The sequence below is a fragment of the Apis cerana genome, linkage group LG5 (assembly GCF_029169275.1).
Source record: "Apis cerana isolate GH-2021 linkage group LG5, AcerK_1.0, whole genome shotgun sequence".
NCBI classification, from domain to species: Eukaryota; Metazoa; Arthropoda; class Insecta; order Hymenoptera; family Apidae; genus Apis; species Apis cerana.
In genome coordinates, this window is record NC_083856.1 from 8,372,216 (window position 1) to 8,396,749 (window position 24,534).

At 30.8% G+C, this 24,534-nt stretch overlaps 4 protein-coding genes across 15 annotated transcripts in view; 2 read left to right on the plus strand and 2 right to left on the minus strand.

Moving 5' to 3' along the window:
• The first annotated feature begins 1,907 nt into the window (after positions 1-1,907).
• On the plus strand, positions 1,908-4,393 carry LOC107994356 (molybdopterin synthase catalytic subunit). 3 transcript variants are annotated; one of them, XM_017051217.3, is made up of 9 exons: positions 1,909-2,149; positions 2,221-2,334; positions 2,408-2,554; positions 2,619-2,922; positions 3,300-3,540; positions 3,621-3,706; positions 3,771-4,015; positions 4,106-4,159; positions 4,244-4,393. In XM_017051217.3, the coding sequence occupies exons 3-9, from the start codon at positions 2,414-2,416 to the stop codon at positions 4,313-4,315; spliced, it is 1,143 nt and encodes a 380-aa protein (XP_016906706.1). In that variant the 5' UTR covers positions 1,909-2,149; positions 2,221-2,334; positions 2,408-2,413; the 3' UTR covers positions 4,316-4,393. The 3 variants fall into 3 exon arrangements, with proteins under 3 accessions (XP_061930888.1, XP_061930889.1, XP_016906706.1); XM_062074904.1 differs by having other exon boundaries at positions 1,908-2,149; positions 4,106-4,393; XM_062074905.1 differs by having other exon boundaries at positions 1,908-2,149; positions 2,251-2,334; positions 4,106-4,393.
• Positions 4,394-4,598: 205 nt separating this feature from the next.
• Positions 4,599-24,534, plus strand: part of LOC107994443 (tubulin polyglutamylase TTLL5) — a 32,151-nt gene continuing 12,215 nt past the window's right edge. For 3 of the 8 annotated variants that reach the window (XM_028665015.2, XM_028665017.2, XM_028665016.2), the window contains exons 1-3: positions 16,344-16,648; positions 17,093-17,173; positions 17,304-17,427. In XM_028665015.2, the coding sequence (XP_028520816.1) occupies positions 16,344-16,648; positions 17,093-17,173; positions 17,304-17,427 (510 nt within the window). Of the gene's footprint in view, positions 4,755-6,173; positions 6,359-6,494; positions 8,481-16,343; positions 16,649-17,092; positions 17,174-17,303; positions 17,428-24,534 lie in introns of those variants that run through there. The other 5 variants (XM_062074865.1, XM_017051368.3, XM_062074867.1 and 2 more) reach the window with 5 other exon arrangements.
• LOC107994445 (uncharacterized) lies at positions 12,156-16,570 on the minus strand. The gene is made up of 5 exons (XM_028665020.2): positions 16,464-16,570; positions 16,150-16,390; positions 14,282-15,971; positions 13,994-14,159; positions 12,156-12,767 (listed from the first exon to the last, which is right to left on the minus strand). The coding sequence occupies exons 3-5, from the start codon at positions 14,519-14,521 to the stop codon at positions 12,361-12,363; spliced, it is 813 nt and encodes a 270-aa protein (XP_028520821.1). The 5' UTR covers positions 14,522-15,971; positions 16,150-16,390; positions 16,464-16,570; the 3' UTR covers positions 12,156-12,360.
• Positions 17,453-23,414, minus strand: LOC107994444 (uncharacterized). 3 transcript variants are annotated; one of them, XM_017051371.3, is made up of 2 exons: positions 23,247-23,414; positions 17,453-19,983 (listed from the first exon to the last, which is right to left on the minus strand). In XM_017051371.3, exon 2 carries the CDS (start codon positions 19,964-19,966, stop codon positions 18,224-18,226), a length of 1,743 nt encoding a protein of 580 aa, XP_016906860.1. In that variant the 5' UTR covers positions 19,967-19,983; positions 23,247-23,414; the 3' UTR covers positions 17,453-18,223. The 3 variants fall into 3 exon arrangements, with proteins under 3 accessions (XP_016906860.1, XP_061930871.1, XP_028520820.1); XM_062074887.1 differs by lacking the exon at positions 23,247-23,414 and adding an exon at positions 20,396-20,607; XM_028665019.2 differs by lacking the exon at positions 23,247-23,414 and adding an exon at positions 20,411-20,606.

The window sequence follows — 24,534 nt, forward strand, 5'->3', positions numbered from 1 at the left end:
GAAGATGCAAATAATATCAAATAATATTTAATTAGATATAGAGAAATTTATTTCACATTACAAATAACCGTATGAATCTATTGGCAAACGATGCTATATGTTATACACAGAAGCTTTCTGTCACAGTCGTGTGTCGCAATGCTGTTACTAGTGAATGCAGCTCATCGTTGAGACGACAAGAGCGACAATTCGCGAATCGTGTTGTTCTTCTTTTCAAAATGTTTTTAAACGATTTGGTGACTTTTGAGTAATATTATACTTTCACTTAATAATTCTAATAACTAGATTTAAACACGTGCGGATATGGCATTTCAGAATCTTTATCTCACTTCTACAAACAAATTAATATATCTCATGATACTTTCTGTACGACTATTCGTACTGCACTATTTATTTGAACTAAAGGCGCGAATATATTAGTCGTTGCTCATATGTATGGCACTTATACTATTCTCTGATCTGATTATATATGTCATAAATTTTTTAAGCAATAAAACTAGTACCATTAGTCAGTATACAGTCATCAAATAACTTCATTCAATTGCACTTCTCTCTCATATACATATCCTATTTCGCTACTGATTCATTTAAACTTCTACTTAAGAGATATATTAAAATAGTTGTATACAATATTCAAATTTGATTAATTTTTTTGAATATAATTATTTAATACTAAATGTTAAATAATATAAAAAAACTTAAATAATGAAAATTTATAAATAGAAAAATTTACAGATGAAAATTTTAGAAAATTTTAATTAATATTTTTTTTTAGACAAAAGTTAATTAAAAATTTAAGTTTTTAATATTTACTTAACATCTTAGAATCTTTTATGTTATTGAATCACAATCTAGCATTTGGATGAGATAGCATCTTTAAAATATTATATATATATATATATATATATATATATATATATATAAATATATGTAATTATTGTCAACCGGTTTAATGTGATATGTGATTCTTGATTATGATATTTAAATAATTCTTAAGAGAATTAATTAAATGTTACAGGAATATTCTTTTTTATATTGTTTTCGTTTGACAGCAATTCGAATGAACGAATTAGATTGCACTTTTCTAAACTTCGGGTTAACAGGCTATCCATCTATACTTAAGCGTGAGCGCACATTGTGCTATACGCACGATGCATACATTTAAATGTTTATCCAAGGCCATTACTTACCGACACATCAACATATTGCTGTTAACATATTACTTTAAAACAATAGCTTGTGCGTCTTATAAAATTTCTAATTCACAATATCTATAAGATTAGATTATGTTTCAAACTTTAAAGTTTAAAAATGATACGAATTATATTTATATGTAAAATTTTTTCAAAATATCTAATAAAATAAATAATTATAAATCATAATACCTTTTAAATGTAAATTAAATATATTTTAAAAAATATATTAGTTTTCGTGAATAGAATATTATACAAACAGAATAGTACGATTCTTTGCTACGTTGACCTCATTTCTCACTTGACCTTAATATCATACAAGGTACTTCAAGTCGATCTATAGAATATTTCCATTCTGTTAAATATTTTGGAAACTGTAATATATATAAACAAAAAATATTTATAATTGTTATCATTTTTTATACAAATAAATGATAATTTAAATCCAAAATATTTTTATTTTAATTATAATTACGTACTCAATTATTTTGTATTCTACCGCTTAAAAGTTAATAGCTTAGATTGCATATCGCATGCTTACACCATATTCAGAATCATAATTTATTATGAAAAATATTAAAATATTTAATTTTAATAACAAATTATGTTTGTTTATTTATATTTTTGATTTTTTTTATTAATTTTAGATCTTAATATCTTTTAATATATCTTTTATATTATATTTATAGATATTAATTTGACTAGATAAGTAATTTAGTGAAAACATAACCTTCTTCCAAGTTTTAAATAATACATATATTATCTTTGGATTAATTACATATTACGTAATATGATTTGATATCTTCATAATTATACATCTTATGATATTAAAGTATTTTATAAATTTACATTGTTATTCTATGCTTATACTTCATAATGGATAACAGTGTTATTGAAATACAAGTTAAAGTTTTATTTTTCGCTAAAGCAAGAGAAATAACAGGGAAAAAAGAATGGTATATTGTTGTTCCACAAAAATTATCATATACTGATTTGGTAGATAAAGTAATAACTCATTTTAATTTAGAAAATATTCGTGATACTTTAATCCTAGCAGTGAACGAAGAATTTGTTCCCTTAAATAGCACATTAATACTTTCGCAAAAAGACGAAATTGCTGTTATTCCACCACTTAGTGGAGGTTTGATATTCATATGTTATATGAATTAATATTAATATAATTAGTGTAAAAAAAATAAACTAAATATTTTCAGGTTAGAATGGATACTACAAAGGATATTGTGAAATTACAACAAGAAGAGTTAAATATTGGATATATAATTGATTTAGTAACTGCATCTAATTGTGGAGCTGTATCAAATTTTATTGGTATTACTCGTGATAATTTTGATAATAAAAAGGTATTTATCTATTTAAATTTTTATTTATAAATCTAGAGATATGTTACTCATATATGTTTTTCAGGTTTTAAAATTAGAATACGAAGCATATGAACCAATGGCATTAAAAGAAATGAATAATATATGTTCAAAAATTCGTTCTCAATGGAATGTTCATCATATTGCTATATATCACCGTTTAGGAGAAGTACCAGTATCTAAAGCAAGTGTAGTAATTGCAATTTCATCTCCCCATAGAGAAGAATCATTAAAAGCTGTTGAATATGCTATTAATGCATTGAAATCATCTGTTCCAATTTGGAAAAAAGAGATATATGACACACAAGAAATGCAATGGAAGGAAAACAAAGAATGTGCCTGGTCAAATAGTAAATGATATTTTTATGTTATAATGTTTTTAAAAAACATTTTAAGATAAGAAATACAAACAAAAATTCTGTAAAATTTTTTTAAATTTTAAATAAATTTATTAAATTGTACAAAATTTATATAGATTATGTTTAATATATTGTTAAATATATAAAATTGTTAAAATTTGTAGAAGATTTAAAAATATGTTTTATATTAGATATATTAAAATATTAATAAATTATTAATCATAGTTTGTAATTTTACAATTATTCACCTAATTTGTGATTTTTATTTATATATATTGTTATTTTTTAATTAAATCAAAAAATTGAATATTCTTATATATATTCAAAAATATTATATATATTTATTTATTAAGTATTGTTTTGTACAGTTCATGATGCAATTGATTTTGAAGAATCAGAAAATATCACAATAACAAATGAAATAGAAACAACAGTAGAATATGATAGTGAAGAAGAAGAAGAAAAAGAAGAGTCTAAAATAATAATTGATCCAAATCTCGTTCAAATTCGCGCTTCGTCGAATGAATTAAATCATAGAATATCAGCTTTTATTGAACGAAAACGTCAACAAGTAAATATTGTGAATGTACAAGAATTTTGTTGTCACAGGTTAATTAGTTATAAAATATTCACAAAAATGTAATATTAAATGCTTCACGGTGTTGTAATTTAATCTTATTATATTTTAGAGATCAAAATGATGAAAATGAAGATTCTTGTGCAAGAGTTGATGCCATTCTTATTAGAAGAAAAGATTCAAAAAGTCATGTAAAAGGTAATTAAAACAATATTTGTATTTACATTAATTAATATAATTTTTAAATTTAAAATTTTTTTAGTACATAGAGTACTTAATACATGGGGACCGCAAACGGTAGATCAACATGTTTTGCATAAAGTTACAATGTCGGGAGCAAATCAAATAAATAATTATTCATCGGTATTAGATGAGAGAATTTCAACTACTGAAAAAATTCTTGGAATAAATCGACCTGTTCCCAAAGATGTTTATGAAAGGCTTAAAAATATTGAAGATAGAATATTATATTTAGAAGGCATATCTCCTGAATATAAAAATCTTTGGGTAAAATTTTAATTAGATATCATTAAATTCTAGAAATATATAATAATAAACATGTAATAATAATAATTTTTTATCTTCAATTAATTATAGAAAACAGAAGATATGAATAATCTTAAAGGAACATTTAAACCAATTAGAAAAAGGGTAAATATTATACTGTTTATGTTATCTTTCAAAGTGTATAGTTTTTCACAAAATGATTATTTCACTACTATAAAATAATTTCAGACATATTCCATGGCAGAACTTGATTCAAAATTGCATGAATTAGAAGATAAATATGCCAAAAGAGCAAAATAATAATTTATAAAAATTGTATAATATCAACTACTTATATAATTATATTTTTAAAATAAACAATGTACTTTACATATGAAATTTATAATTTAATTTCTATTATTATAAAGAATGATTAGTAATAATTAATAAATGTTAAACCATAATTTATATTCGCAATTAAATCACCAATGATTATAAATTCTGTCTGGCGCATAAAAGTACAGGCATATCAAAAAATGAGGTTAAGTTTTCGTCAATCAGATAGAAACTTTTGTTTGGCTATGTACTTGTATTAGTTCATGTTTCGGTTAATAGAGGCAGTCTTCGTCGTGCTGCCATACGGTATGGCTGCGCTTTGTCGAAGTTTTCTCTTTATTCCGATATTTGAACTAAATTATTGATAGTAATGTGTTATTCATTCAAAAGTTCATAAAAACATTGCTGTATTTTTGAATGCTAAGTGAGTATCATCATACAATTTTTTAAAATACATATATTTTATTATATTTGTTGAACACGCGGCTAGCACGTCGTCTGCCAGGGTGACAAGCATCCTTTTTCCTCTCAGCTGAGTTTATGGACCATTAGTTGGTTCTATATTTTTTGTTTTTGTATTTCTATTTGTTTTGACATATCATTTTTTTCGTTTTTTAGTATTATATATTGTCACATTGATCAATGATGTTAAACCGAACAAATTACAATTTGAATCTAGAATAAATATTCTTACTTTTCAATGAATTTTTTGATTTTTGGCCATCTTGGAGATTTTCGGATTACGGAATAATTTTTTCACTTTACAATAATCGATGAAACTTGTCTAAATGTCATCCGCTTCTTTACTTTTTCTGTCGGAAAATATCATTTATTTTTACACAATCTATTTTTGTTCTGGCACATGGTTTCTTCTAATAGTTTTCTTAAATGTTATCGAAATAAAACATTTCTAATGTAAATTTAAAGCTATAGTAATAATATTAATCAAATTAGAATACTTATTTATAAAACAAACAATTTTAAATAATTAGATTTTTAAAATAAGATATATAATTCTTTAAATGTTTTAATAAAATAGAAATTAGTGAATGAAAATGATAAATCAAATTTATTTACTAAATATAAATATTAAAAAAAAGTATCCGTTTTCTTCGAAGTATTTAAGTAATTTAATCGGTTTTAAGAAAAATTTCTTATATATATTATTTGCATATGCAAATTAAGCCAATAAGTTATTCTATAATTATGACTTTTTTAAAATTTATCTTAATAATCGTATTCTTTACTTATAATTATAAAAGTATTTAGTGTAGTGGATAGTGTAGATACATAGAAGTGTATAAGATTTGTATCTTGATTTAGCATGCAATAGTTCAAAAGAGAAAATTGTGTCGAGAGCGTAATCGGGACGGAAAGAATTCGGAAACGTAAAACTTAGTTTTAACGAATTAATGTATTATGTATTATTATGTTTTGATATCTTGTTTTTTCTTTCTTTGCTTCTTAAGAAATTTAATCGAATCTATTTGAGATTCTCCATAAGGAAACTTTTTGTAGAAACGCGATTACATTGAAATCGATTAAAACAGCAATTGATGGGAATCGAATGCTAGATGCCTGATACTGAATTGTTCGTGAAGATTCACTGTTAAGAGACAGACTAATCTGCTGTGCGGTTAAACGATTTTAATTGAAACGAAACGTCGCGAAACAATTGTTTGCGCAATAAGATTTCGATTGTTATTATGTATCTTAATAAAAATTATTTTGTACGGATCATTTTATTTATTTTTTTTTTTTTATATATAAATATAATTTTTTTTATATATATAAATATAAATTTTTTAAATCATTTTCATAAATTCAATAATTTTTTCAGACAAAATTTGCCGATTTTTAAATAATTTATCTATGGAGACGAGAATCCCCGGAAAATTTCCAATTCTTTGATATACGTTACTGCAATTTTTATCTCAAGACTTCGCAGTGACAAAAGTAAATGTCCCGAGGCAATTGGAGACCTCGTTTGCTTCTACCTTAAATTTGTAAGGAAGCTTTCTTTCACAGGTAAAATTCCTTAGATTGATCTTTTCATAAATTTCCCATAAATTCCCATAAATTTCGAAAGTGTACACATACTATTCTATGCTATGCATATGCAATTACATTTAGAATGTTAACGCGTACATAATTTTCTTAAAAGTAGGTACTTATTGGAACAAAACAATGCAATTTAAGTGGATTTCAACACAACATCGTACGAAGTAACATCGTACTATGCAATTTTTCGTTTATATATAGAGAAAACAAATATTGTATAGAAAAATAAGGAATATGATTTTTTTTAATCACATGCAAGAAAACCTAATATGTATTTTATAAATGGCATAATACGTTTCATTTAATTGTTACAAACAGAATTTCAATAACGTTATTAAGAATAGAATACTTTGAAAGAATTAAATAGAAATTTAATATTTGGATTAAACAAGATATTGGGGTTAAATAAGAAATTGTAATACTTGGAGAAGTTACACTTTTGTTTTTTCTTTTGACGCGGTTGGTTGATTTACTCTTTCTTTGATTTCCACGTGAGTTGTTTCAGTCTTGTAACTAGATATGACTCAGAAGGATAATGAAAAGAAAGTTATTTCCGAGATTATTATCGTTCAAACATCAAAATGTATATATGATAATTTTTTATTAAAATCAATATTATACAATCTGATACGATCAATTATTTTAGATAAATATATATATATATATATATATGTACGTGAAATAATTTTTATCATGATTATCATCATTATTTTGATAAGAAAGAAAAAAAAACTATATATGTTATAATATAGAAAATTATACATATATATATTGCATACATGATTATATGCATATCATGGCCATTCAATGAAATATATGATGAAACAATCTCAAATGTACATCTTATCATGAAAAATGATGTTACATACATGACTTCGTTACGTGTTTATTATCTTAGTATAGTTCTACGAGTTGACAAATTTTAAAAAACAAGTGTCACCCTTCATTATAAAAAATGTAAAACATTTTACTTGAAAAAACATCATAACAATTCTCTTTAGTATATACAAACATGTTTCTAACTATCTATATTCTGAAATTCTGAATATACATATTATATTCTTGAACATTTTCAATTACTATTACATACTACAAGAAGAGAAGCAATTTAAGAACAATTCGAGCTTATTCGAAGAATTACGTTCTTTTCTTTTCAACATAAAAGTTCTCGAAGGTCGAAATAACTTAATTTTCTAATTAATACTCTCTTCTAATTAATACTTTAATTTCAAGAGAAAGTTTTTCGCCAAATTCCAACTTGTAGTTATCTTTAAATGCTGAACACAAGATATGGTCGCAAAATATCTATACACAGCTTTATTCTTACAAATGTTCGGTCAGAGATTAAACATAAGATTTGCACTGCTTGCAGCTCTTATTTTTTCTTATTAGAATTCATGTTATATAATTAAAAATTAAAATTTAGTAATTAACATTGTATTTACATGAATTTATAAATAGCATCAGGCATTAATAAAAAAAAAAAGATTAAAGATCCGATAATGATCAATGAATTGAAACGGCATTAAATTAAATTATGATATAGTTAATTGTCCATCGTGAGAAGCATAGTTTCACCCATGGATCGATGATGTAACGAAACGATATACCGTTTGTTACTTCCGGGCCAGTCGATGGCCAAACGGAGAGGACACAGCTGGTAAAGGCCGTTTACACGATTCCTAGTCTGCAGAGCACTTTGTTACCTGAGCTATCGGAAATAACCTGTTGGCGGTCCCATGAATGAGTGGGTGGATCATGTCTATATCTCACGACCTATCGTGATCACTGGCCGCGATCAGGATGCACAACATTTGCATAGATAACCCGTAAGCTCGAAAACGGCCGCCTATTCCTTCTCGCGATCGTGATTCGCCTGATTTCGCGTGTGATCGATAGTGTGTTGTTCGACGTCGTCGTGAAAGGAACTGATCAACGTATATAAGCGTTTTCTTTTCTCGATTTTCTTGCTTCGTGGATTGGATGATTGGTTTATCGAAGTGGTTTACATAGATGAATAGAAAGCAATTCGTATTTTTTTTTCTTTTTTTAAATAACATTCGTATTTAGTGAAGTGAATAAGATTTCTGTAAGTATTAAATTGTATCTTTTCTAATTAATAGCTATGTTATTTTTCTTTTCTTTTTCTTTTTTCTTCATATATATATCGTAAACTCGATCGAATAATATTACTCAAAGAAAGCAAGAAATGTTAATTACTAGCCGCTACTAATTTCGATAAAAAGATATCGAAGCCTTCGATTGCCTCTATTTAAACCGGAGCATAGGAAATCGATGATTCATTTAATAGATGTTCGAAATTATCACAGCAGGCTAGATTGAAACTCTTTGGAACGAGCCGAGCCTACCAATTGAGAATCGTTGGAATTTTTGTAAAAGCATATCGTGCCGGAAATGATTACCAATTCGATCTTTGCAATTCGTGGAACGATCGTTCCGCTCGGCTAGTTGCCTTTAAAGAATCCGACTCGATCTGATTGATTAGCTCATAAAGCGGCGATTTAATAGTGCAACGCGACAATTCAATGATTTGATTAATATTTCTTCCCGCAAACACCTGTAGCCCGATCAAACGTTGTCCATCCGCGGTTAATCCATCCTACCATTTTAGATGTAATTACATCTACTCAATGAAGATTCCATTTCAAAGAATTATTACTTATTGGCGTAATACTCGATTGCTTTCATTGTAATTTCCTTTTCTACAATTCAAAGAAAATTTTTTATCATTATTGTTCTTTTTTTTTTTCTTAATTCAATAATTATTCCATCTGAAAAAGAATCGATCATATTAGAATTTCGTTGCACGCTATAAAAACAAATCAATCTTCTCGACTCGCTTAATTTCAATGAAAATTCAATTTCTGTGATGTAACGAGGTCATAAAATTGATCAAATTATATATTATCAGTGAACAACTTCCCAAACGGATGAACATCGATAAATATCGATAAGTATTGATAATATTATTGATAGCATGCAAGCCCCTTCAGAATTGTCTGGATAAGCAATATGGCAAAAATTTGGAAAGATAAGAATTGAAAAATATATCAAGAATCGGTCATTATCGAATCTATTTTAATCAATTGGAACATGTTATAGATTACTATTCGCGATTCTTAGATATCGATCGTTTTTTAATCTCGGATCTCTCCCTATATTTTTGTTCGACGATCTTTCAACAATCGAGCAATCGGCCGCATCGCAACAGGGAGATGCAGTAGATCCAAAAATACGGTAGCACAGGGAGACGATGTCGATCTTCTATTTAAGAAACTACATTTTCTTCTACGTTCATTCGTGTATTCAAGAACCAGGAATCTACCCTCTGTGTTATCGCGTCATTAACCACGTCTCACATCTCCTTGCAACTTAATTGCGCGCTCGTTGCTCGCTAATTGCGCAATTCGCCCAACATTTAAACACGCGTTACCCATTTTCCTTTGGAAGCGTAAATTTTTAGGTCATGACTCCATCGATCCGAAAGTTGAAAGTGCATCACGCTTGACCTACACTTCCTCTCTTATTTACTTTATCCTGAAAGATAGATCTTGGCCGATCCGAATTTATTGGACCACGAGAACCTAAAAAAAAAAAATCGTCGGATTAACGATGCACGTATTAGAAAGGCATACGCTTGCTGTTTCGTTTAGAACACGCTAGATATTACAAGTTATCGAACATGGTAAATTAGTAGGGATTTCAAGGATGCAACAAATACGTGTAAGGCCATGAGGGTAAATGCTATAGATTTAAAGGTCGGGCGAAATCTGGGTATAAGTTCTACGTGTATTTTTAAATAAAAAAAGTTTAGATAAATATATGTCCTACGATCCATTTTTAAAGAAATAATGGCATAGTAAATAAATTCAGGGGTATAAATATCTGTACATATGTATATAGATGTAAGATTAAAGTGTTTTATAAACGTTGTACGAAATTTATCTTTAAAGATAAATAGTATGATTTGATTTCATGGATCTGCGTGCATTTTACATCTCGTATTCTAAAAATCACGTGGAAAAAGCGTACGAGGTTAATCAGGTGTTACAATTATTCGTGACACCGGTTGAATTAAAAAATCGCATTACGTACTGATCATTTTAAACTTTCATCGTTTATTTTATCGCTTCATAAATATGAAAATGACAGGTTTCAATGACTAATCAATACGTGGAAGTAAAGTTTTAATATTCGCTCGAGCGAATATTCTTTATGCAGTGAAGAATTCTTTGTGCAAATGAAGAATTCCGCGTGTCATGTGGCTTATGTAAAGTTTCTCATAATAAATCGCCGCTCGTTAACGATTTTGATGTGTGTACGGTTGCGTGAACAGGCGAAGAAAAGGCAAAAAGAAAGTCGTACGTTTCAACGAACGAAACCACTTCCTAATACGCGCCTCCTGCGTTGTGTGAACAATACGTATGCCATTCGAGTGTTGCCGCGTGCACGTCGGAAATCAAAAACCAGTCCAATCGATATGTCTCTCTTCTCTTTGCTTCAAATCATGAGGGAAGTTACCACTGCGGGTTAACAGTAACCGCAGTTGGCTAATCAATCGTTATACATATATATATATATATACCGGTCTCTATGATGATCCAATGTGTTTTTTTTGGTGACGAAACATGCGCTTATTGTGCAAGATAACAAGATAAGGTAATATATAATAAGGTAATAAAAGTATGGTAACAAGGTAATAAAATTTGCATGAAAATTAAATGTGTATATTCCATTTCGTAATATAAAAATTTTTGTTTGAACGAAAATGTCAAACGAACTTCGATAATTTTCTTGCTTAAGTTTAAATGATAAATTAATCGTTGTAATATCAAAGAAAAAAAGGAAACAAGATCCGTGATATTTAAGATATTTAATTGCTCGTTCTCAGCTCGATTACCGTAATATATTTCGTTATAGAGCGATGGTCGTTAACGAAAGGAAGTCTACGTTTACCGTTTAAGAAATTGCTATCTTCAGAAACCACTATGTTTCACGACTTGCTTCGCGAAAACGTAGACGGAACTTCCGCAAATTACCTGTAAAATATTATTGTGGATCGCGCGAACACTGGCCCGATAAACCGTAACCATTAACGGGTATGTTAGTAGGCTCTATGCAAATGATTATAGAACAGGAAGTAACGGGTCGACGAACCAAGATCCCTAACATTTTAGCGGAACTTGTTATACCGTTTGCGTAATGGAAATCGATCGACACGTTCCCCGCGTGGTGGATCGCGTGCTGTCTCGCGAGAATTTGAGAGAAAGTTTCATTTTAATTATCTGTCGAAAATGGAGACGATATCCATTAATCGGGGATTTCTCGTATCGTTAACAATTCGCTTAATTGAATATATCCAGCCAGTTAATACTTGTTTGAACAAGCGTGAATAAATTCTCTTTCTCTCTTTCTCTCACACACATACAATTTTCTTTCTTCTCTCTAATTTTCACTGGTTGCACCTGCGTTATAATTAGTCGAATTAAGTTGATCATTGTACGATCATTGACGAAACGTCTGGCCCGTCATTCAGAACTCATTAACCTCGTATCAACGCTCCAAGCTTTCCATTTGATCTATCGTTTAAAGCTCACGGAAGTTTACCACCCCTCGTGTGGTTGGCTGGCATTTGCACACGGATCGACCCACATAGATCGCCTCGAGATTACACTCTGCGCCTAGATTGTTGTAGAGCGATTAAGTAAGTAAAAAAAAAAAGAAAAAAAAAAATCTCTCCAAGTAACTAAATACACTTATATATACATGTATTTGTACAATACAACGGCATGATTACATATACATTCTCGAAGGAATATCGTAAAACGCGAATATTCTCTCTCATCTTCATGGTATCTTCATCGTTCCTCGTATCGCTTGTATTCTTCTCGAACGATATTTCGAAGCGTCGTAAGAAGAAAAGGATTCAGCCTCTCAAGACCTCTCGATTAAGTGTTCCTTCTATCGGTGATGGAAAGTTTGTGAATCGATCGATTCGCATCGATCAGCAGGATGTCGTTGTGGAGGTAGCTGATCAGGGCCGTGCAAACCCGATCTGCCCGTTTCGTGACAAAGTAGTACAAGGGCGCCCAACTTTTCACTCCGATATACATCGAGCAGATCGTCTCCCGATCAGTCTCGCTGATCTGCCTTGCGTACTTGATGAACGTGCAGAACTGCGATTTCGTCGCCGGGGCGTAGACGGATCTGAGACGTGGCCCTATGTCGCCCAACAGCCGATAGAACTTCCGGCCGCGGAATCTGCTCCCCAGTATATTGATCGTGTGCAAATTACGGCACCTCTCCAGTATGCGGATCAGGTAGCCCGAGCGTAGATACAATTTCGACGTGGAACCTGTGGGAGAAAGTTTCATGATAGGTTATACCCCGATTATACTTACGTATAATTCTTCCGTTACGTTTAAACACGCGTATTTTTCTCTCTTTCTTTCTTTTTCCTTTTTCCTGTTAATTCTCTCTTAATAAATAAAATGTTCGTTCGTTCGTACGTACGTACGTCAGAACGTATGTAGATGTATGCAAAATTGTACACGTTGTGTTTCGCGCCCCACTTCGTTAGCCATTAAAATAGCATGCAAACACCGGTGAACGGTATCCTCGGCGTTAAATGTTGTTGCTTAGAAATTTATCGTCGCGGAATCGATTAAAGCACGAAGCGGCGGTCGATGGAATGTTAAAAGAGAAACTGATTATTGAAAACATGGATTGCATTCCCTGTTTCCCTACCGCGTGAGAGGAATTCGAATACGTATCTTAGTTAATAATCAATTGAATCATTTATTCGAGTCGTCAGAGAAGCTTAACACGGAAGAGAAATATAAAGCGTGCGATTTATTTGAACGGTATATATAAATATATCGTTCGAGCTCGTCTTTTTTTTTCTCCCGCACTGCAGACGAATTCAATGAAACGTGTTTGGAATACTAATTACGTCAAAGCCGCGGTAAACACGGTTGCCAGGTCAAACAGCACACATTCTATCTCAACGTGAATCATACGCGAACGCCCTGCAAATCGATCGAAATTTTCTACCCCCTTGTGACTGCGTGATAGTCATCGTCCGACCAAACAGAAGATAAAGGTGCAACGAAATGGACGACAAAGGGAGGAGGGGGAGAGGAGATGTCTAAAAGCTTACTTTGCAGTGCGGAACGCGGCAAAAGAAGGCTGAAATGCACCATTAGGAAATAGTAACTACAGAGGCGCGTTCTCTCTTTTTTTTTTTTTTTTTCTTGACACGTAGCCAAACTATTTTCTCTTTCTCCGTTATTCCATTTTCCGACCGTATTTTTCCCGATTTTGATAATGACGAATAACTCGGTATATTTGGATATATAGGAAAGACACGGAAGAGGGAAACGAGAGCAAGATGGAAAAAAAGAAAAGGAAACGGGATAAAAAGATTTCAACCGGGCAGAGTTTTTTGAACCCAAGCCAAAGTGAGTCCTCCGCGCTCTTAGCTTTGTCAATACGGGTCCGCATGAGGTCGAGACACGAGGAAAAACTTAATTAAAAGAAAGAAAAAAAAAAGCTGACGATGAGATAGAGAGAATGTAAAACCTGTGCAATTAGAAACGTGGAGTTCCTCTAATTTTTTGTTCGTCAGCGAGATCTGCCGCAAGATCTCGTCGCAATCCGCTCTGACACTTATACTGAACTTCTTCAGCAGCGGCATCCTCTTCAGCTCCTTAATCACCTCAGCTGTATCTTGTTCGTTGTTCGTCACCTGAGAATAAGGATACAAATTTGAGTAAGATGCTTTTAAAAATTTTTAACACGTAACTTTTTCTCTTCTTTCAAAAGCTGTGCGTATAATTCGGTTGACGATTCTAATCGATTGATATATACCTCGTAAGTTCGCCATAAAAATGGATCATATGCGAGCCGGTTGAAAAACAGGGACACGTGACTGATGGCGTAAAGGTCCTTGTAGGAGAGATAGGAGAAAATTTCGAAGATGATCTCCACCGGTAAGGACACAATTCTTGGGATCGGAAACGATATCGGAACCACGGTCTGTGAGTCGCACTTGTTACCAATCCTGGTACGCTTCCTAATGGGCTCTCGAGTAATTGCAAGCTCGTCCATTCTCGTTGCGTTTCCATTTCTGGCATTGGTACGCGCGCGTGCTCTCACATTGTCTCTCGATAGGCTGTCGTGAATAATTTCTCCGGGCACGATGATCAATAGTTATCGTTTATTGCTAATTTTTTTTCTTTTGCGAAGGTTACCGCATTAAGACGCCGTATGAAAAAGACTAGAAATTTTGACATCTGTCAGATACGTCCTGTCGCTTTTGTTTTGTTCCCAACAAATTATATTTGTGGTTATCGAGGTTGCGGCTCGTTGCAAATTTCGCATTTTCTTTTTTATCGTTCTCCCACTTGCTGTGCAATGGATAGATCTTTGGAGATGAATTTACATTTTTTTAATCATATTTATGTATCTGTATCCGATGTAGATGATCTTTGTCGAATGAACGAACTTGTAAAAGAAACGAAATTCCGTCCTCGTTATTATGCGTACCACGTCGATCACGAAAATCATGATGGTGACTCATGCAGCGACCATGCCTCTGTCACCTGCTTTTCATTCCAGTTAATGGCAAGGGATACCGTAATAAAGCGATAAATTCCAATTTTTTTTTGGTAAGAAACCACGAGTATACGTGCGTGCTTTTAATGATCACATGTCGTGCATATGTAATACACGAAACATATGTCTGGGAATTTTGTCTTTGATGATAACGTTCTATTTAAAGATCGGTTTTAATTAGCAATTTTTCATGCTGTTGAATTATTAGAGATTTTTAAAAAACTAATATATACTATAATATATGCAATAACGAAATATAAGTTGAAATTTCATAAAAAAAAAAATTAATAAATATTGTAAAATAAGTTTCAAGATCAATTAAATTTTTCTTCTCATTGGATGTTACATTTTTTATTCGATACCATTATAACCGGTTTTGAAACGAGTTCAACGTCTCGCAAACTCGAGATCACTCAAGATCCGAATAGCATAATAAAATGATTTTGAACATTTATCTTGTATCGTTATTCTTCGATAAAAATATAAGAAGAGGCGGGAGTTATTCAAAGAAACATCTCTAGGCAGTTGGCTCTTTAAATAATGAACGAATTCATTTATAAAACGATGAACGCATTCGAAGAAAGATCGATCGAATTGATCGGGATGGCATTCGAACATTTCACAGATAGAACGTCAACGCTATTCAAAGCGTAGGACGATCTTCCGACACGTTATTTTCGAGATATAATTATGACATATAACGTCGACATCGCATAACTTGACAAATAGTTGTAATGTCGAATAGACTCGAATCATTTCGTCTTTAATTTTTTTTCATAGTGTACCTTGATCTGATTACCTACATAAAGCAAGCAAGTCTGGCAAGAGTCAAGGTACAGGCTACATTGCGGTTATATTTGTTGCCCATTGACATTCCAGTGGTAGAAGAGCAAAGTGCATGGTAACGCAGGAATCTTGAAAATCGATTATCTGTCTATAAGCACTAAACTTTCAAATGAATATAATAAGTATAATTCTTTAAAAAATTATTTATTTGTTTAAAAAATAATCTTCCGTATCATCGCGTTAAAATTAACGCAAATTTCATACGACAGATTTATACATTTGATAATATTTGTAAAATAAGATGAATAAATTATCTATATGGTATATATACTAACCGTTCTTCGATTCACTCGTTTATCCATTCTGTCGATTTGAATGTCAGTTAACGTGGCCGTAAAAGTTTGTCTCGTTGGCTTTCACGCTCGTTCCCACACAATCTATTGACGTTTCTGTCAATGCGCGCGATAACACGTTTGTGAATCCCACGAAACGAAACAATGAGAAACTACGTGAATACTCTCTCCTTAATATGTTATTTTTTTACGCGCCACTACTAACGAGACTGACATTATTTATCTTGGCATGGATAAAAATGTTTTTTATTAAATTTTATTTCGAATTTACGATTGAAAGTAAAATAAATTCTTACTTGAAAATTACAGATATTATGTTGTCTCAAATGAAAACCAATTCTACTAGAAAGCTGGAAGGAAAACGACCGAAAGAACTAATGTCGTCTTCCAGTCTTTCCGGTATGTCACAATTATCGAACAGCAGTGAAGAGACTTTGGAACCTCTTGTGCATAAGCCGCACAAATTGGAAACGACAGAAAGGTAAGTCAGCTAAAAATTTAAATATTTTATTAAAAAAAATATAATATTCTTTTTTGTCAAAATTTGATATATATTTTAATTAAACTTTTAATTATAAATTATTTTATATTTTTTAAAATATATAAAAAATAAAATTCATTAATCATAATTCAAAAAAAATTAGATTTAACTTTAATGATTTTAAATATATTAAAATAGATTATCAGATTTCTATTTTACCGACATCTGATAAATTCGAGGGCGCTATATTCTAAGAGAGAAATTTTTACAAGAATGATACGGGAATAATGTAGATTGTAACTGTTATTTAAACTTTTTATTAATTTTATTAATATTTTTAATATTTTAATATTTATATTAATAATATCTAATTCTAATTAAATTAAAATACTTATATTAATAATTAAATTATACATGCAATAGTTTGTAAAATATATTTTATAGCACAACGAAAGACGCAAGTCCACAAAACAACGAATGGCTATTAAGTGGACCAAGTGGGAACAAGTCTATTTTACGTTTCAAGTAAGTTTAATATCTTATTTCTTTATGATTTACATATAATATGCAAAATAATAATATAATATACAATGCAATAATTATATTTCTTGCAGAGTATAATCTTTGATATTTTTTTTTTTTACTGTTTTCTTAGATGTTCTGCATTAGCAACTCCTCCGAAAGAACCTCCCGCGAAAATATTGCACATGACCTATAAAATTTTTCAAACGGACACTAAACTTATTAATCTTTTGCTGCAATCACACGGCTTAACAGAGGTAAGTTATAAAAAAACAATTCAAATTTATTTTCAAAAAATTATTTATTTTCAGTACATATGTACTAAGAAAATCAAGTCAATCGTTTATAACAGAAATTAATTTTTTGTTTTTTTCTTTTTTTTTTCTTTTTTTTTATTTATTTATTTTTTTTTATTTTTTTTTTATTTTTAAGTACTCATTAATATACAAGTTGTGAGAATAGTAGAATACAACTTATATTTAAGACAAATACATTTTTTATATATTTTATCATGACACTTGTTTACTGGCATAATTTTCTTTAATTAAATTTTTAATTTAACAATTATATTTTGTGATATAAAAAATCGTATATTTCGTATTATATACTTTGATTTATTTGTTAATGATATTACTGTAATGTAAGTTATTATATATAATATGAAATAGTTTTCTACATATAGTTTTTTTTATTTAATATTTAATATGTTATTATTGAATATTATTTTAGTACTTATCGTAATGTAACGAAGTATATAATTATATAAGAAAATCGAATCAGAATTCAGTAAATAAAACAAAAATGTATTTTTAAAAAAATTCTAAGATGACCAATTACTGTTACGAATTGCATTTAAATTTACATTCATTTAATTATATAATAAACATTTCTTTCCATTTATTCAAATATAAATTGTCTTATATTTATTAAAATTATTTTTAATACTGACAATTTTACAGTCTATTAAAGTATAACAGATTTAAACAGTAGCCAATTGTGTCATGGACAAAATTTTTAAAAAATTAATTTTATCGTAAATTTCTTAAAAATCTGTTACTGAATACAATTACCACAAAACCAATGAGCTCCTGGACATAAATCCACATCTAAATTTGCGCGAGTAAGTGTTGTTCTTAACATCCTTACACCTTCACAATCTAAACCCCAATTTGCCAAATTTCCAATCTTTTTCAGTCTTTTACAATTTTTAAACATGTTAAGGACAGTAGTTGCAGATACTTTACTGGCCTCATATATATAAAAACACGTTAGATTTTGTACTAAACTATTTTCACATTTATCAGACTTTCTTAGATTTCTATGTTTGTTTGATACACTCAATAATTTTTCCAAATGTTCATTAGTGAGATCAAAACAACTATGAACATGTAATGCTGTTAATTCTGGTGCTAATGAAAGAAGTTTTGTAATAGCAACAGCACTCACTATACGTCCTAATTGAATTTTTTTCAAATATTTTAATGGAGGAGGATCAACACCTTCTGTCCAAATTATGTTTGACCCATCATTAGTAAATGTTCTAAGATTAGAACAACTACTAAGAACTTCTTTCAAATCAACTTGAATAGGATTTTCATTTTGAGTTATTCTGAGATTAAGTTCACGTAAATTGTGACCATTAGTGCGAAGATAATCATAAAAACCATCCAACCATTCTCTTTGAGGTGGTATACTATGCACACTCAGGGAAGTAACATAGGGAAATAGTCTCAAAGCTTCAGGAGGATGATGAGGCTCAGAAATATGTAATTTTTCTACTCTTGGACAAGCCTGAGCCAAAAGTTCCAAACGAACTGGAGTAGTTCTGCTACTTCTTGCTTGAGTTAGACTAAATGGAGTTTTAAATCCAATAAGTCCTTTATTCATTATTTCCACTACTCTTCCCATGTGACTATATTCTGCTAAAGATTCCAATCGTGGAACATGTACCAAAGCTAAAAGTACTCCTGCACTGGTAACACCAGTATTAGCAACATTAAGTACTCTAAGTGTGTCACAGAGAAAGTTTCTGCTTTCATAGTATTCTAATAATACCCCTTGTTTTTCCTTCTTTTCTGATTTAGAATTTTTCATTTTTAATTTTGAAAGTAGAGTTTTTAAACGAGACCAACTAGTAGGTTCTTGCATAGCAGTATGAGGTACTTTATCTCGAAGTTCTACTTGTAACAGTAATTGTTTCAATCCTATGTCTGTTACTTGTCTTGAACAAGCTACATCCAAATGCACAAGTTTTGGACAGGCTTTTCCCACCACTTGAAGCACTGCATCACTGGCTATATTACGCAGAGTTAAACTCATTAAATTTTTCATATTTAAAAGTGCACATCTTAATAATTTGCAATCTAATCTTAATAAAGCAGAACGAGCCAATTCTAAAGATTCAAGTCCAATTCCTTCTGATGCAAGCAGTTTTAATAATGATGTTTGATGACTACATCCATAATAACAACAGAGATTCACTTTTAATTGCTTTATATCATGCCCAAGAAGAAGAGCTAAAAGATATAAAGGAGCTGGGCCAGAAATTAAAGTTGATCCATCAGATGCAGGTCCATATAACATTTTTGAAGTTTCTTCAATAACTTGAGATCTTAAACGTGCTGGTAAGGCATTGATATAATATGGTCTTATAGTCTGCTTTGCATATGCCAATACTTGTGCAGCGGATGATTCTTGTGAAAGCACCTGCAGCCTTCGGCACGTCCCGTCGAGTTGTTGACACACACGTCCCAAACTAAGCCCCTCTAGGGAATTAGGCTGACGGTGGCCAGGCATCTTCTCTTGTTCATTCACTATAATATTATATACATTATTTAGTATAATATAATAATATGAAAATTATTTCAATATTTATATTTTAAATAAGAACAATTGTATATTATTAATTATATATACAATTAAAATTTGACTTTTAGTTATTGGAATTAGTGGAATTTGCAAACAAAGAATTTAATATATATTAATTAATATATGAAATTTATTACAACTTTTTTCTTGTGTATTATGAAGAATTTTAATCGTAAAAATTAAATATTCAAATAGATTTAATTATAAAGTTATAAAAAAATATTCATATATATTATAAAAAATTATTTTTTTTAGATACTAGATATTAATTGCATGTGTAATAGGCAAAATAAGATCAATGTTATAATTTTGAGGTTAACTATGTTTGAATCACAGTATAATAATCGTTTTTTTTACTTTATAAGTTCCTACTTTAATATGAATATCACAATCATATTATCAGGACAAAATCATCTGAAGAAAACATTCTATATAAACAACTTTCCTGTATAATTATGAGCAGCGAAAAATCGTTGCTACTATTCCCACAAACTTTCATGGCAGAACGCGCCGACGCTTTTTCTCCTCATTGTTTGACTATTGTTCATTATAAACTCAAAATTATCATGTAAATTCAAAAAATCATCATTTTTTTATTTTTTGGTAAATCTAAATATTTTAAATCTATAATTGTAAAAGATGTTTTTACACTCCTACTATTTTTTATTTTTTTTTTTTGATAACAAACAAATGAATAAATAATTTTAATTTACAATTTTCTAGTTTTGAAAAAAGAATAGCTAATCAAAACATTTAAATAAATGATTCTTTTATGAGTTATTATCAAAGTAAAAATAAATTTTTACAAATTTTTAATTTAATAGTAAAAGAAAAATAAATATTCTATTTTATATTTAATTAACTAAATAAAATTCGATATACATGTATTTGTCTCTCCTTTACGATTCTATGTATCACGATAATATATCAGGAAAATTAGAAAATATGTTTTGTTCTAAAAAATATTGCACCATATTATATTATAATTTATATATACGTATGTTTTTTTATGTATCATTATGTATCGTGAACAAATCGATTATTTTCAAACTTCATCATCAACTTTTTCTATTAATTTAGGAAGAATATTAATTTATTATTTAAGTGATTATTCGTTATTTCTTAACAATATAATTAATTAAATTATAATTTAATATATCATTCTTTTATTGAAAATGCCTTTCCTTTTATATTGCATAGATAAGATGAAATACGAATTTAATTCAAATTCGATTCCGAATTTTAATTCATCATATAAGATAATATCGTAGAATTAAATCATCGATAAAGTAATTTCTATAGTAATACATCATTCATACGATTATTTTTCTCTGCTATTATCATACTAACGTCTTTATTTCAATCGATTTCTATTCTGTACATAAACGATGTTCGTCTAAGCAATTATCAAAGACCTGTTGCGAGAGTGACAGAAAGGTGGCATCGATGCATGCTATAATTGCGAAAACGTTGGAGAACGGTCCGCGAGCAGCAAGGTTTCACGCGACCTCTTGTTAATTAACTAACGCCTCGTGTACCGTAATGCAATTTTGCGAGTCGTCACAGATAGCTATCTGTATTCACGCACAAACGAAATCAGAAGAAATATATTAAACGTTAAATTTATAGAATAAATATTGTAATGAAAACAATTACGAAAAATCAGAAATAAAAAAAAACAAGATTAGAAATTCGCTATTGATTTGATTAAAAAATATTAGATTTAGATTAAAAGTAAATATTGCAATTGTATCGTATTTAAACTTGACCTAGACCTAGCTATTGTTTGACCTAGACCAAATCACGCGGCAAAAGCATATCTTAGATTTTACATGGAAATAATTACTCATGCAAATAGAAACATATGCAAATCGCATTCAATGCTGATTGGATAATACTTGAGATCGAATTATTGAAATCTAATCGGTTTCTTCGATATTTTATTCTTTATTATTACGTCGTAGGTCATATATTTTGGTAATACGAATATTATCCTCAAAGTTTCAAATCGGTTCCGTAAAAGCCATAATCGGATAACTAGATAGAAATTCGCGTGATGCACATGACGTGATTAACATCGAAATCCGAACAATATGTAAATACAGTGTGTCGTTCACACGTTCGGTTACATAAAGGCAAACACGACCGAATCTGACATACCGCTGCGACACTTTCACTGGACCATTTTTTTTTTCGTTCATTCTACTTGCGAGCAATCGACGCTACTTTCTAGTAACGGTATTAAAACGGCTTGACACTCAATGTTCACATTTCTACATCACTGAAACTAATTGGAAATTTACTTATACTTAATGATATTCGATCATTGATTTTCTTGATTCAATATAATATTTTTTAATCGATTTAAACACCGTGTTGCACAAATAACTAATGAGTAACGCATAGTCGAGTATATGTTACCCACGTGTCACTGCATCAACAAGATCCAAACAAAACTTTCAAACTCTTTCAACTATAAACCATATACGTTTTAAAAGAATGTACGCTTTTCTTCAAATAATTGTTATAGTAAAAAAAAATTAGAATGATCGTTTATTTCAAGTGAATATTTTTCGATTGAAATTTCGATCGAATCTTTTCCCATTTCGTATTCCCAACCGATCCAAATTCAGTGTTCAACAGTTGCGTATACGTTTCTAAAAGCAGCGCAAAATCTCTGGCATAGGTTGCCCTTTTACTCATATAACACGGTTTTAACTATATCTTTCACGAAACCAAATACTTTTTAACACTCCTCTCAATTCTTTCAATACGAATGAACCGAATTAAAAGTAGTTTTAACCAGATAAACAGTAGTAAAAAAATCATAAAGGAAGGACGAGTAAAATCGGAATATCGGAATATCTTCTTCGCAACAGTATCGAATAACGCCACGATGCTCATCGCCCCTCGAAATATTATAATTCATGAAAGAGGCAAATAACTGCGAGCTCGTAAAGTATCGATCGTAATTCCCTGTTTATCTCTTCTGTTCGTACTCGATTCTTCGTGAAAATTAAGCTCTGTTTTGCGACGAAATTTTAAGTCGGAAATAAAAAGAGATCGAGAAGTTAGGTCGGTTGTTAATAAGAAATGGCGAGTGATTGATCACAGTCCAGAGAGAGAAAGAGAGAAAGAGAGAGAGAGAAATAGAGAGAGAGAGGGAAAGAGAGAAAAGGAAAAGAATGGTATCGCGTCAGGTGCCTACCTTGAAACAAGCAAGTCCCCTACGGGTGTCTCCTGAGCGGCGGCTCGTGCTAGACTGCCGCCGCTACGAAATCGCATGCGTCTGCTGGCTGATGCGGACTCGGTTCTCGACTCGGCTCGGCCCGCGACCTCGTCGTCCGGCTTTTCGCTTGCCCACTACACTCACGATGTTACACACTTCTCCATCCATTCTGGGGCTGAGTAGTCGAGCCGCCAACTCTCGGTCCCTCGTCGTTTCATAGTTGCCTTAAAATATGCTACTTTATTTATTTATCGACACGCCGGATAATGATTACAGGATATCTCGCCGCGGCGTGCATTATACTTATACTTGCGATATGCTTCGCGTTATCGTGAAAAATATCGATTTTCCGGAGGAAAGCAAATTGTTCTATTATCCTCATCCTTTTTGAAATACAATTTCGTGTTGCGTGGTTGGTATGAAATCGTGTTGGACTTTATATCGATATTATGTACATATCAAAGACACGGAACGCAAAAGAAAATATTTATTCGTACTTTTTCACGAAAGATTATGAAACAATCGAGGAAATATATAATTTCATAATATCAAATAATTTTTTTTAAAGTAACATTCATTTTAATCGTTGGCAAATTCGTTGCGATTTATAATTGGTGATTGGAAAGCGCGTTAATTGCCAGTCATTCGCCTCTGCGCTGCGGGTCATCGGGCGATCTCGCCCCGTACCCTCCTCCCGAGGTACTACACGCGGTGTCGGTGTCATCGACGTTCCAGAGGATCGTCTCATAATCGTTCGATCCGGATCAATTGCTCATCGACCGAAACACATGTGCCTTGAAACGTAATTTGTTGCAACGAAGATAGAGATGCGTATATTGACAACTTTGTTTAATCGCTGACTATAAATTATGCCGAGACAATTAATTATTCACATTCATGCTCGAAATATCTCGCAAAGTTTTCCTTTAGATCTTTTGAAGTTTTACACGTTTCTTTCTTTCCCTACTATCTTGAGATTTTATTTTAAAGATCGAAAGCACGAGGTCAACGATGTCTCGCGAATGTGAGGACAATCGCTGGCTCGATATTCTCGTCTCTGTAAAAGCTCAGGTGCCATTGAAATATTTTTGGCGTATCGAAGTTGTAGGGCATCTCGATATAGCAGGGCTCAAAATCTCGAGAATTATTCGACTATTTCGGGATTTGGTAGCGAGGTCTCTCGACCCTCGCAAGTTTCCACTCTATTTTCTGTTTACATTCTCAAAGGGATCGAATACGTTTTCTCGTCTCTTTGCGTTCATAACAC

Excerpts from the sequence above, each read along its gene's own strand:
- LOC107994356 (XM_062074904.1), top strand. The coding sequence starts at position 2,414 with ATGGATACTACAAAGGATATTGTGAAATTACAACAAGAAGAGTTAAAT. Across the intron at positions 2,923-3,299 it reads AGAATGTGCCTGGTCAAATA|TTCATGATGCAATTGATTTT; the intron begins GTAAATGATATT and ends TGTTTTGTACAG. Across the intron at positions 4,016-4,105 it reads CTGAATATAAAAATCTTTGG|AAAACAGAAGATATGAATAA; the intron begins GTAAAATTTTAA and ends AATTAATTATAG.
- LOC107994445 (XM_028665020.2), bottom strand. The coding sequence starts at position 14,521 with ATGGACGAGCTTGCAATTACTCGAGAGCCCATTAGGAAGCGTACCAGG. Across the intron at positions 14,160-14,281 it reads TTTTATGGCGAACTTACGAG|GTGACGAACAACGAACAAGA; the intron begins GTATATATCAAT and ends CCTTATTCTCAG. Across the intron at positions 12,768-13,993 it reads CCACGTTTCTAATTGCACAG|GTTCCACGTCGAAATTGTAT; the intron begins GTTTTACATTCT and ends TTTCTCCCACAG.